We start from the raw sequence: 14,804 nt of genomic DNA, 5'->3' as shown, positions 1-14,804 counted from the left end.
CAAATGGAGCCTCACATTCCATAGACTGCAATCCTCCTCTTCCCTCCAGCTCCTAGAGGGCCACACTGTGAATCCATTCCCATAGCAATCCTGAGCCCCCGTTCTGGGCAGAGGTGGCTGCATCCACCTTGCTCTTGCGCCTGCCCGTGGTGGCAATAGCGGGCTGGCTGTCTCGATGTCCCAGGACGGGGAAGACATGGAGGGAAGGTTGGGGGGTGGGAAGTCTTCCCTGCCCTTCCCTGCCAGCTGGCAGTTAGAAGAAGTTCAGTTTCTCAGGCACTATTATAAAAGGCTGAGAACTTGCCACTCTAATTTTACACGGCCCCGACAAGTGGCTCAGGCTCCTCGGCAAATGAGGGCAGGCTGCCTCATACCCCGCCGTAAGCAAACTGCTCAAGTTAAGACATCGCCTTTTCTTTTTTAAACAGGGCTCCTAACTTCAAGCAAGGGCTCTGCTTGGAATAATGCTATCAGAACAAACAATCTGTGTCCTGCCTTCCTAATTCCATGTTGGACAAGGTTCCTGGATTGAGCGCATTGGAAAATGCACTGCAGAGCAACAGCTGAAAATACCGGATGATGCAACGAAGGAAAAGTTGTGCTTCCCCGCTCCCAGAGGGCTCACCTCCAGCCGGGAGCCTGCCAGGCATGCCATCTCTCCACAGCTTCCACAACTCCAAAAGGGAATCTGCTGTTTTCTTCTGTTTCCTACATAAGCAAACAGTGCATGACCTGGACGGTGAACGTCTCACTAATAAGGATACCTCTAATAGCTAATTAAAATTTTTTTTGGTGGTGCTCGGGATGGAACCCAGGGGCATTCTACCTCTGAGCTACACCACCAGCTGTACTTTTTATTCTTTATTTTGAAACAGGGTCTCACTGAGTTGCAAAGGGCCTCACTAAGTAGCTGAGGCTGTCCTCAAACCACGATCCTCCTGTCTCCGCCTCCCAAATGCTAGGATTACAAGCGTGCGCCACCACGCCCGGCTTCTAAGAGCTAAGTGATGATGCAGAGCCATAGCTGGGCTCATTCGGAGGAATCCAGAGGCAGAAACAGGGGGCACAGCCAGACGCTAGACCTGCGCGGGAGGGCCTGCAGAGAGATGAGCTTAAAATCCCTAGTGCCCATTGAAAGTGAAGAATTGTTATGCTAAAGTGCATTTTATTAGGCAATGAAGGATGAGGAACCAGGCACTATAATATAGACAGAGGTAGGATGAAGAAAGCCAGATTTAACCGGAACGATTGTTGTTAACAAAAAAAATTCCATTTATGTGTTACCTGTACAATTAAACATTTTTTTAAGGAGTAACCTTGGAGATAGATCTAGGCAAGTGTCATATGAATGAGCCCCATGGTGACACACTCAAAAATACAGATATGATGAGCTACTCATTATCATGATGACCTTATACCATGAAAAGCTGATATAAAGCAAGTTAGGAAGAAAGGTGGTCCCCCCCCCCCGCCATTCATCTGTGTGTGGCATTCCCATGCACGTGTAGTATTTGCTTTCAAAAGAAGAGTCCCATATGAACAGATAAATCAGTTTCACTCAGACCTCCAATATAGACATCCATTTGGTTCCCAGTGCAGAATGAAAACAGTCCCCACCTGTTGGACAAGGCTCCGCATTGTTCTACCACATTGTTCTACCGCGCCCCCCCCCCCAAAAAAAAAGCAAAAGCAACAAGTTGAGTAAGAACATTTGACAATTGTACATTAACACACATCTTTGGCCAGGCTCTCAGCAAGACCAGACAGAATAGAAATGGTTCATCAATGCCCTGGGGTATCTTATTACTCATCTAATGAAAAAAAGACTTTGGAGAACTTAAAGTTGTTTCCTTTGGGATGTGGTTTTGTTCTGTTTTTCAAATATACTGTTGTTGTTTTTTTTTTAAAAAAGAGCCATTATGGGTTTCTTTGGTTTGCTATAGCCTGAAAGTAAAAAAAAAAAAAAATGCTTTCAGAATAAACAGAACTATAAGCAGAAAAGGAGAAGTGAGAAGGTATACAGAGGGAAAGAGATATGGAGAACAAAGGAGAAAAGAAAGAGAATCCCCAGAGTTGAGCTCTCCTCTAGAGAACCCTGGTATGGCCTCCAATATCCAAGGTAGCAAAGGGTAATCATTGCCATTTACTGAGAAGTCGAGGAGAACATTTTCAATGATAGAAATGTTCTATTTTGTGCTGTCCAAACCAGTAGCTACAAGTGGACACTTAAAGACATTTATTGACTAGCACCACGGAAGAACTGAGTTTTTCCTTTCGTTTCATTTTAATTAATCTAACCTTCAACAGACACATGTGTCCCGTCATTGCCAGACTCGACCGCGCAGGCCCACAACCAAACACTCTGATTAATCTCCTAGACTTGTTTTGAAACTTCACCAAACTATGGGTGTTTGATACGTTTTGCACATAGAAATTAAATAAGATTTCATGTCAGGCCCAGCTCTGGCTGCCTGCTCCATCGCTCATGTTTCACTTTTACAATTATCTGACTCATCATCTGCTTAGGATCTCTGTGCTGGAGAAGACGCTCCAGCAGAAGGGCACTAGGCCTGTCTCATTCCCTGCTCCATCCCAGCCTGGAACGCAGCCCACACACCGCTCGCTCTCTATTAACACTTGTGACCTGGTGAGATACCACCAGAGAAGCACATCAGAAAGCAAGCTTCTGTCCTGGCGCAACTGTGCAGGTATGAAAAGGTGCTCCCAAATACTTGACACTCCTTTTAAGGACAATTCTAAGCAACATAGATCAACAGTGTTCTTTATTTATTATTATTATTATTATTATTATTATTATTATTATTATTATTATTTTGTGGTGGTACTGGGGTTCCTAGAAACCCTTCTACCTCTGGGCTACACTCCCAGACCTAATATGTGTATATATATATATATTTTTTTAATTTATTTATTTTTTTAAATTTGGAAATAGGGTCTCTTAAGCCAGCACGGCTGTCTTCGAACCTGCACAATCCTCCTGTCTCTGCCTCCCAAGCGTGGGGATTACAAGCGTGCACCACCACACCTGGCTTAGCAACAGTGTTCTTAATGTTTACTCTAATATTTTTTCACATTAATTTCTTCCCATATATTATCCACACAAAAGTAAACAATAGTCCTCGTGGCAGGATTTACATATTTGATACTTCTTATAAAAATTAGATTATTTCATTATTGTCTTAAAATAAGTAACTTCTAAGTCATTATGTATTCCATGTTTCCCTAAAAAAAAAAAAATATCACCTCCAGCTGGGCGTGGTGGCGCACGCTTGTAATCCCCGTGCTTGGGAAGCAGAGACAGGAGAATCGCGCAGGGTCAAAGCCAGCTGCGCTGGCTTAAGAGACCCTGTTTCCAAACAAAAATATAAAAAATAGTTGTCTGGAGTGCAGCCTGGAGGTAGAGGGGTCTCCAGGAACCCCAATACCACCACCAAAAAAAAAAAAAAATCACTTCCAGCTCACTTGTTAATCACTCAGCTGAAAGTCCATGAATAAATAGACACTAGTCCCTGGGGTGAGTTAAAAATCATCTATACCATCTAACTACTCTGGTTAGGAAGCAAAGGATATATATGTAAAAGCATATAGATTTGTAAACAAAACATGTATATATACATATATACACACATGTCCATATATAAATGTACACATTTATATCCACACATATACAAGCACATTATAGAGCTTCTCATTTTCTTTCTTTCTTTTTTCTTTTTTTTTTTTTTTTTTTTTTTTTTGCGGGTCTGGGGATGGAACCCAGGGCATTTGACCTCCAAGCTACACCTCCTGCCCTATTTTTTATTCTTTATGTTGAAACCGGGTCTCACTGAGGTGCAGAGGGCCTCACTAAGTAGCTGAGGCTGTCTGTGAACCACGATCCTCCAGTCTCAGCCTCCCGAATGCTGGGGTTACAAGCGTGTGCCACCACGCCTGGCTTTCGAGCTTCTAATTTTCAAGTCCTTCATCACCTACCTACCTAGATCTACGCTTAAAGCCTTGTAATTATTAAAGTCAGAAAGAAACAGATTTGAGTTCTACCTCTTCTGCTCTCCAGATACACTATGGCATAAGTTACTTAACCCTCCTGTACCTCAATTTCTGCCTCTGAAAATATTACCCACCTTCATGCAGTCTGTCAAGATGACTGGGTAGATATTAGCCAAGGAAGAGTGCTGGGTACAAAGTAAGTCAGTGGTCTGTGTTTATCGAAAGAATAACTTATTTTTATGTACTTTAAGAATAACTTATTTCATCTGTTCCTTGTGATCCCTTCCAGAGGCATATAAATGGCCTAAGAATAGACAAGGGCCCATTTAAAGTACATAGGCACTTGAGATTAAAAGGCAGATTTATACATAAGGGCAAGCCAATGATCAGGGATTAAACGAACAAAAGAACAAGGTAAGGCCCATCTGAAAAAAAGTAGAAGTCACTTTAAAAAGAAAAATACACTTCTGACGCCTGATATAGACTGATGGAAAGGCCTCTCTCTCTACTCTTTGGAAAGGGTCCAACTCGGCTTACCATTAAAGAATCACAATAGTTATATATTCCGTAACTGTGGCTAACCTATGGTCTATTTATCTTTAAAGTACTTAAGACCACAACACCCCTCACTAATTCAGGCTCCAAACCTCACATCTGGTCACTTTGATTTTAAATACCTTCACCTATTTTAGAGCTTCTTCCACGTGCAAGATGGCATCTATAAATAGAATGGAGATGAAGGGCAGCCTTAACAGTTTGTATAAAGCCTCCAAAGGTATGCAGCAATAAAGCAGGCACGCCTTGAAAAAGTTGACCTCTGTGTTTTGTTGCTGGACTTTCTCGGAGGAAGGTACACAGAGGCAAGATCCTGATAAAGCACATCGATGGGAGAGAAGGGGCGATCACAGCTCATGTGCATACCTCAGCCTCCTGCAGGGTTCCGTGGTTCAGACACACCATGTCAGGGCAGGTGATGGGCGACCCACACCCCTCTCGGATGGCCAGCTGCATATACTGTTTCAGGCACTAGAAGTTAAGAATAAAAAAGACAGACAGTTATGCACCCCACTACGGTAGCACAAAGGTTGCAAGAGCGAACCACCTCTCCTCTTCCTTAATTGGCTGCCCTGGGCTTCTCATCCTTAGGAAGCATAAGTTATCACACGTGTGAATACTAAGAGTCATCACTGTGGAAAGAATGCAGAGACGGCCAATCTGTTATGTATGACTTCATCCCAAGAGTTCATTCCAGCAAACTCCCGAATGCTCACACACTTCATCCACTATGGATTGGGAAGAGAACTTCTGCACACATGGCAAAGGCTTCCTGTTTTATTTTGTTATTTAAACTTATGTGACTTCCCAATTCTATTTTTATCTAGGGATCATCTCCCTCCAAGTTTGCCCCAGAGTTGAATAGAACTCTATGACCCTGGGACTAAATTCCCCAAGCCAAATCAAAGTAAGATTAAGGTAGTGACTTTATCTAGGTACTTGCTTAAGAACAAAAGAAAATGTCCAGTTTGGGAAAGTCAGGTGACTTTCTGTTGACTAAAGACAGAAAAGACAGTTTGGGAGAATGAGAATTTTCCAAAAACAATGGACACCTGGTTGAAGGGGGTTGAGTAGTAAAAAAAAAAAAAAAAAAAAAAAAAAAAAATGATCAATTGAAGAAAGAAGAAAGTGAATTTTTTTTTGGGGGGGTGGTACTGGGGGTGAAACCCAGAGGCTTTCTACCTCCGGGCTATACTCCCAGACCTATTTTATATTTTATTTGGAAACAGGGTCTCACTAAGTTGCTGGAAGCCTCACTAAGTAGCTGAGGCTGGCTTCGAACCCGTGCGATCCTCCTGTCTCAGCCTCCCAAGCGCGGGGATTACAAGCGTGCACCACCACGCCCAGCTAGAAAGTGAATTTTAAAGGAAAACCCAGCACTAACCACAAACTTAGTCTTCTTCATGCCTGTCGTGCCTAGGCCTTGGGCAAGTAAGTGGAGACAACAGCCTGACCGAAAATGTAGAAATGATAGCGTAATGGACACCACCAATGCCTTCTCTCTCCCTCACAACCCAGCCTCAGCCACCCATAGGAAACTGGAGGTCATACAGCACGGCCCCTGTACCCATAGGTTCCATATCCACAGTCAGAAACTTAGATCAAAAATACTCAGAAGCCGGGCGTGGTGCACGCTTTTAATCCCCGCACTTGGGAGGCGGAGACAGGAGGATCGCACAGGTTCGAAGCCAGCCTGTTTCCAAATAAAAAAATTTTAAAAAAGTATAAAAATAGGTCTAGGAGTGTAGCCCGGAAATAGAAGGGTTTCCAGGAACCCCAGGACCACCAAAAAAGAAAAAAAAAAAAATACTCAGAAGCCAGGTGTCATGGTGATGCACACCCGTAATCCCAGTACTTTAGGGGCTGAGACAAGAGGATCACAGATTTGAAGCCAGCCTTAGCAATTTAGAGAGACTCTCAAAAAAAAAAAAAAAAAGCAGGGGGAGGTACTAGGGGCCAACACACACACACAGAATTTGTTCTTGTCATTATTTCCTAAACAATAGGATATAAAAATTATTTACATAGCATTTACATTGTGTTGGATTTTATAAGTAAATTAGAGAGGATTTAAAGTATATGGGAAGATAGGCTATATGCAAATACCATGCCACTAAAGGGACTTGGGTCTCTGCGGATTTTGATATTTGTAGTGAGTCCTGGGATGAATCCTCTGCTGATACACAGGGACCACTGCAGTTCCAGCAAATAAAACTAAGCAATCCAAGAGCTAGCTCCTAAATTTCTACTAAATTGCTCATAATTGGTAAGCCCTTTTCTATATGCATGACACAAAAAATGTAAAGTTCAAAAGTTTGAAGAGTATACTGCACCAAAAATACATTAGCTAGCCACTGAAGTGATGACTCTCACAGAGTGATGATTACTCTGTTTAAATTTCCCAAATTTATACATTTATGTACCTACTTGCTACATTAAAACAAGGCCAGGCGTGGTGGTGCACACACAACCCCGTGCTTTGGGAGGCGCAGACAGGAGGATCGCGCAGGTTTAAAGCCAGCCTTGCTGGCTTAAGAGACCTTGTTTCCAAAACTATATATATAAAATAGGTCTGGGAGTGTATCCTGGAGGTAGAAGGGTTTCCAGGAACCCCAGTACTACCAAAAAAATGTATATATTGTCACACACCCCTGCATACATTATTATATGAAATTCTATGATAAGAATATTTAGGACATAATTATGAAATCCATTGACCTTTTGCACTCATTTTCCCATTTAAAAACTAATATTAAGCCGGGCGTGGTGGCGCACGCTTGTAATCCCCGTGCTTCGGAGGCGGAGACAGGAGGATCGCACTGGTTCGGAGCCAGCCTTGCTGGCTTAAGAGACCCTGTTTCCAAATTAAAATATAAAAAAACAGGTCTGGGAGTGTAGCCGGAGGTAGAAGGCCTTCCAGGAACCCCAGTACCACCAAAAAAAAAAAAAAAAAAAACCTAATATTAGACGCCGGGCCTGGTGGTGCACACTTGTAATCCCCGCGCTTGAGAGGCGGAGACAGGACAATCGCAGGTTCAAGGTCAGCCTCGCTGGCTTAAGAGACCCTGTTTCCAAATAAAAAAGTATAAAATAAGTCTGGGAGTGTAGACTGGAGGTATAAGGGCTTCCAGGAACCCCAGTACCACCAGAAATAAATAAATAAATAAATAAATAAATAAATAAATAAATAAATAAATAATAAATACTAATGTTAGTTATTTAAAAGTCTTAATTTTATTGAAATGACTATTACATGTACCGATGAATCAATGACCAACAACCTTTTAAACCAGATATGATGCTCTTCAAATAGTTAATGTTTTCCTTCTCCAAGTAATTTTTTCTATCATAGAAAAACTAGAAAATAACCTAACTATCCAGCATAGAACACTTGAACACTTGACTAAGTTTTGTTAAATCCAGGCAACAGGATGCTACAAGATCTTGAGAAATATTTCCAAGTGATTATTAAAGGCATGAGGAAACCTTTACAATTTAGTATAAACTGAGGGATAAAATCAATATCTGAGAGCAGGGAATCTCTTGGGTCACGTTTCCCCTATGACAGGCTTCAATATAGACACTAGATTTTAACTTTTACTTTCTTGTTCTCAGACCAATTCCTTGGTCTGAGATTTATTGTGTCAAACACGGTCTCTAGTAGTATGGAGAAGAGTCAGGTAATATGGGGAAGAAATTCAGCAGGCATGAGCCAGGCGTGGTGGCACACGCTTGTAATCCCCACGCTTGGGAGGCGAGACAGAAGGACTGCACGGGTTCGAAGCCAGCCTCAGCTACTTAGTGAGGCTCTCAGCAACTTTGTGAGACCCTGTTTCCAAATAAAATATAAAAAAAGGTCTGGGAGTATAGCCTGAAGGTAGAAAGCCTCTGGGTTCCTCCCCCAGTGCCACCAAAAAAAAAAGAAAAGAAAAGAAAAGAAATTTAGCAGGCAGACCCAGAGCGACAGGAAGGAGTCTCCCATAAAAGGGTGTCATGCCACAGGATAAGACAATAACCTGAAGGCTCACCTGAGGACCTCCCAGCCTGCCATCAGCCACAGTCGGGCTTCAAGGGTTACTGCCTCATCCCACCCTGGCTGCACATCTTATAAACAGATGTTCTCCAGGGCAAGATCTCTGAGGACCACAGTGAATGGTTGAGTGAAATTCAGCTCCTGAGAGGCTAAGGCTAGGCCCAGCATCACTCCACCAGGTGACAATGGAAAACAAAACTCTATAACCCAGACTTGCTTCCCTTAACTTTAAAATGGGGACAGAAGTACCTGTTATGGTTGCCCCCTCCAGGGCTTAAAACGCATACACAGGTAAACACACACACATAGCTGACGTTTTATCTGTGGACTTCCTTTGTAAATTGACAAATTGCAGAAAATTAAGTTGCATTTTTTTTTTAGTTTCTTTAGTTGGACTTAAGTGATCAAAAACTTTGCTGATCTTTTGGCCGTCTGGGTATCCTTCTCTGCTCCCTGCAGGGGGGCAGTTAAACCCCTTTGGAGGGAAAAGCTGCAAAGACAGAACAGATATTTGTAACAGAAACTTCCACTTGCCCCTAGGCAAGCTTCTCTTTTTAGAACTATTTGAGTCTATTAAAAAAAAAAAACTTAGTGTTAAATAGGAACTAGAGACACTTTATAGACAAAGACAACAGTCATTTAAACTGTAAATTTGTAAAGCTGAAATACAAAACTCCCCAAGAGCTTATTTATAATGATGTTCTATTTGCTAATGCAATGTTCCTAGGTACACTGCAAACCACGATTCATCAGCCTAATGAACTTTGAGTCTTCCCACAAGCACTCTCCTGGTTGTGAGTAATATTGTGTGACCTATGGTGTTAAGAGAAAAGTTGGAGCTGTATACACTGACAACAGGGTTTATGTACATATGCCCTCTGTATGTATGTATGTATGTATGTATGTATGTATTTATTTATTTATTTTGGTAGTACTGGGGTTCCTGGAAGCCCTTCTACCTCTGGGCTACACTCCCAGACCTATTTTTACATTTTTATTTGGAAACAGGGTCTCCTAAGCCAGCGCGCGCGGCTAGCTTCGAACCTGCGCGATCCTCCTGTCTCTGCCTCCCAAGCGCGGGGATTACAAGCGTGCGCCACCACGCCCGGCCTACCCTCTGTTTTTATGGAAAGAAATTCTTGTTCAAGGTAGAGATCTGTAAGTGCATGTTGTTAAGTAAACTTAAAGCACTTGACATGCTATCATTGTGGCCATGCATTTCCACTCAAAAACAAAGCAATTAGCCCTGATTATTGCTTCTTAATGAATTTTCAAGTACCTCAGGTTCATTCTATGCCTCTGGCTTTCACTAAATATTTTAATCTCAAACTTTCTTCTTTAACATCTTCAGCTAATAAAGCAAAAAATAACTGCAAACACTCACCTGAAGCTCTATGAATATTACACAAACCAGACATGGGTAAATGGTTAGCAATTCTGCAGGGAAAAAAAACCTGACATCTAGCTTATAAGTAAACACTAGAAAAGAAAGAAGACGTTTTCCATTGAGTATATTTTTAGAATTACATTTCATTAAACAATAGCATTGCACAGAAACCTACAATGCCATATTCTTAACGGCTAGTAACCTCTAAGGGAAATGTTTCAAATAGAATATTTTAAAAACCCAGATGACCCGACAAAGGGACAACTTTTTCTTTTGACTGAGTCAACATTTTATTTAATGAGTTTGGCAGAACATGAAAGTATTTTTAAGGCCATGAGGGCTAACAAGGACTATTCATCAGATTCACTCCGTAAGCCACAAGGATTCAGATGGGCTGGGACCAAGGACTGAGCCACCAAACACCTGGGGCACCAGATGGTTTGTGTTGCCTCTTTCAACCCTGAGAGCCTATGAACGCTGCCAGTGGAATTCTTCAAGGAAGGGGTCGCTCCTAGACCCCTTCTGAAGGTGTTTCCAGTCTTTCAGAGGACATGGCACTTTTTCAAAGCTATTCTCATCTATTATGGTACACAGGCAAAAAAAAAAAAAATTTGTCATAGGAAAGAACAAATGTCCTCTAACCCACCCAATAGGAATAGATACACACACACACACACACACACACACACACACACACTCATTCATTACGATACTGTTACTTGTTCTCTATCACTAATTTAAATCTTTCTTAAAGATTTTTTTTCTTTCAGGAAAAATAGCATTACAATGAACAGTAAGTGGAACGGGATGCCAACGCTTGCCTTCACATGTTGAGCAAATATTCAATCTCTCTAGCTACAGTGCTTTGTTTACATTATCATCACCACCTGCTTTGCCTGGTCTCAAGGAAATGGAGAGTCCCCCATGAAGGCAAACACATGAAATATTCTGAAAAGTGAAAGAGGCCTGCAGATAGAAAGTATAATTAAAGGTCAGGCATGGTGTCACATGCTTGTAATCCCAGTACTTTGGAGGCTGAGGCAGGAGGATCACAGGTTTGAGGACAACCTCAGCAAGTAGTGAGACTCTCATCAATCTAGCAAGACCCTGTATCAAAATAAAAACATAAGCCGGGCGTGGTGGCGCACGCTCGTAATCCCAGCATTCGGGAGGCTGAGACCTGGGGATCGCGGACAGCCTCAGCTACTTAGTGAGGCCCTCTGCAACTCAGTGAGACCCAATTTCAAAAAAAAGAATAAAAAATAGGGCAGGAGGTGTAGCTCAGAGGTCAAATGCCCCTGGGTTCCACCCCCAGACCCACAAAATAAATAAATAAATAAACAAACATATAAAAATATAAATAGCACTGGGAAGTGTAGCTTGGAGGTAGAAAGCTTTGGGGTTCGATCCCCAGTAATACGCGCACACACACACACACACACACACACACACACACACACACACAGTATACTTGGAGAATGGAATAGAGGTCTCTGAAAAATCAATACACAGGTACACAGAAATTAAAGTCCCCAAACAGATGTAGCCCTTAGAGGTCAGCCTCAGCAAGATGCCTGGCAAGTGAGAACAGCTATTTTTGGAGAGAAGGAGGCGCCGTCACTAGTAGTTGGACGCAGAAGCTGCTCCTTTTCTGGGGTATTGGCTGCTCTAGACCCAGGGGTGTGGATGCTGAGGTCAGGACAGGAACCCTCCTGGCTGAGCTAGTTCAGCCATGAAGATAATGCAGGCAGGCACAGATGGTGAGTGGTCAGTCTTTTTTTTTTTTCTTTATCTTTCCAGGTATGATGTTCTCATTAAAGGAGATGTTCTATAAAAGTGCAAAGGGACATCTCTGTGCCTCGGTGCACAATCTCATCACAATATCTCCAGTGTGTTCTAAATAACATCTCATGCCAAGACCAATATCTGTTTATGGCAATTTAGACTGTGGTCTCCACACATGATCTGGGAACAAAGCCTTCTTTGTGGGATGCCGCTGAGTTCAATTATTAGTACAACTCATGATGCTATCTCTCCCAACTCAAACTTCTATTGACACACCCAAAGCCTCCTGGTTTTAAAAAAAAAAAAAAGTAAAACAAGTCAGTAATCCTGAAGTTATTTCCTCATATAGAATGATCTGAAAAGTTTTCAAGACCCCTTTCAGAGACCTTGGCTGTTAACCAATATGAAATCACCGATGAGATCAATTTCCCCATCACAGGTGTTTACCAACCACACAAGATATCAGAGGACTGATAGGAAAACCTGGCACCGCACAATTAAAAAGCAAAAGCCCTAAGTCAAACAGCAAGCCATAAGTACAACTGGAAAGAGCCACTGTTCCCCAGCTCTCATTCTTAGCTCCTCTTCTTCCAGAAGTCTTCTCTGCCTTGCCCCCCTTCCAAGCTGGACACCCAGGCCCTCTGCCCTGGAGCATCCTGAGCCCAGCTCCTGCTGCGCTCTTTCAACTGAATGCAAGAGTGCATTCTTGGGAGTCCATGAGTTCTTCATGGCAAGCGTTTCCCATTTTATAAGCTTTTATTAAAGTTACGGAGAAATAGGTTGTTAAGGTTATTGAGAAATATTAAGTTATTGAGAAATATAAGGTTATTGAGAAATATAAGGTTATTAAGAAATAACCTTAATAAAAATCACATACTGGACCATGTCAGGAAACTCCCTACTTCCACCCAGTGTGAGCGCTCACACTTGTGTTTGTGGTACCCGGGGTAGTGATCTTGCTTTGCCAGATATAAACGTCTTCATTGTCACAAGCAAATGAGAAAAGGAAAGAAGTATCTAGAACCAGTGAAAGTCACATAAGTCAAGGTTGTAAGTGAATCAGAGAAGAGTGGCAGGGTGGCGATCACCAAGGACTCACCGCCGTACTCCAAACTCAGAAGCCAGCCATGAATACTGGCCTAGCGGAAGCCAAACATCGCCCATCGCGTCCACGTTCGCTTCAATTTTATTGGTCTGTGACTTTACTCAGTATTCAGCTTGCATGTTTATTCTGGTATCTTGGTGTTTAAGAGTCACAAACCAATGGGCATAGTAGCTCATGCCTGTAATCCCAGTACTTGGGAGGCTGATACAGGGGAATTGCAGGTTTGTGGCCAGCCTCAGCAACTTAGCAAGAACTTCAACAACTCAGCAAGGCCCTACTTCAAAATAAAAAGTAAAATAGGGCTGAAAGTGTAGATCAGAGGTAGAACGTCCCTGGGTTCAATCCCTACCACAGGGAAGAAACACAAACACACCTAAACATGCATATAGTTTGTATTATGTTTATGTTTTAATAAGACTCTAATAAAACTAATTTTAAAAAATACAGTTCAGCTGAGCGTGGTGGCGCATGCCCATAATCCCAGTAATTGGGAGGCTGAGACCGGAGAATCGTGGTTCGCGGACATCAGCTACCTTACGAGGACCTTTGCAACTCAGAAAGACTGTTTCAAAAATAAAAAATAAAAAAAATAGTGCTGGGGTGTAGCTCAGAGGTACAAGGCCCCTAAGTTCCATTTCCAGTACCGCCAAAAAATATATATATATAGTTCAGCATTGGGGTTCCAGTTATTTTACCCTTCAAAAGGAAGTCACATATATTCATTAAAACAAGGAAGAACGCAGTGATTCTCAGTGGCTGTGGGGCTGGAGATACTGTCTGTTTCCCTTGAGGACATAGCAGCTGATCAGATCCTCAGAGTTTATTATAATTACACCATCTCCCACCCCAAAGAACTGGGCTTCTCCTCCTTGTTGACCAACCTCCCATCACCACCTTAGGTAACACCAGATGCTAACTCCTGAACAATGCAGTGCTTGGCGCCTTGTAAGGCAAGTGACGGTGAATCGTCTAACATCCCAGGAGGTCCTTCAAGGTCTGGACCACATCTTCCCCTCCACGAAGCGTCTGCCACAGGATGGGGCATGTGGTAGACACTCCGAGCTGGAAGCCTGAACCTACCATTTACCAGCTTTGTGGCAAAAGTCCTTTAGCTTCGATCACAGAAGGCACAGCAACCTGCCCTCACGTGCATCCTTCCAGCTTCCTTCCTTGACACGTTGGGAGCCAGCTCTTTTCTAGTTTCCATCCCTTCCTGCCTTTTAGGAAATTTACCTACTGGGTCCCCAGTTTCTTCCCTATGTCTTAAAATTCCGTCCCATAGACTAGGTCCTTCGTCTGCAGTTAACCATACTCAAAAACATTCTAACCAAAGAAAACAGTAATAACACAGCCTTTCTGAGGCTCAGCCTGGCTACACACCGCCTTCTACGTTCCCCTCCTTGCCATGTTTGAATCAGCTGGACACTCTCACCCGTTCACCAACCCCATCCCAAGTCCTCCCTATCTCTTCTCTGAACCGGCTGACAAATGAATGCAGTACAGGGCTTTCTTCCTGCCTGACCCCTGCGGTTTCAAACATAGTTAACCTCCCTAACCTCTGGAAAGCTTCTCTTCAGCATTCCATCCCCTCCTGATCTTGATTCAAGCTTCCTCTCTAGCCATTATGGGGACAATGAAAACACAGCCCAAACACATGGAACAGGCTTTATTTAGGAATAAGACCTGGAAGGAGGCATCTGACCAGGAAGATAGCCCATGAGGGTCAGAACGGGGCTTTTTATGGGGCGAGGAAAGGCAGCGGGTACAGGAGTAGCCGTGTGAGCCACTGGTTGGTGTGCTAGTGGCCAGGCCATCTCAGGGCAGGGCGATGGTCAGGGGGCATTTCTTTCTTGGTTTCTTTTTTCTCAGTCCTCCTCCAGTATGACCTCGTGGCCAAAACTCACAGCGCACACAGCCATTCCTTCTCAATT

The 14,804-nt window shown here is 42.9% G+C and overlaps 1 protein-coding gene across 1 annotated transcript in view; it reads right to left on the bottom strand.

Annotated features, from left to right (window-relative positions):
- RNF144B (ring finger protein 144B) overlaps positions 1 to 14,804 on the bottom strand; it is a gene marked incomplete at its 3' end in the record, with an annotated part of 70,389 nt that overhangs the window by 32,499 nt on the left and 23,086 nt on the right. Inside the window, exon 2 of the mRNA XM_080710760.1 lies at positions 4,930 to 5,034. Coding sequence (XP_080566886.1) covers positions 4,930 to 5,034 — 105 coding nt within the window. The remainder of the gene's footprint in view (positions 1 to 4,929; positions 5,035 to 14,804) is intronic.

The sequence above is a fragment of the Muscardinus avellanarius genome (genome assembly GCF_963383645.1).
Source record: "Muscardinus avellanarius genome assembly, chromosome: 14".
NCBI lineage: Eukaryota > Metazoa > Chordata > Mammalia > Rodentia > Gliridae > Muscardinus > Muscardinus avellanarius.
This window is presented reverse-complemented; position numbering and strand designations above follow the sequence as displayed.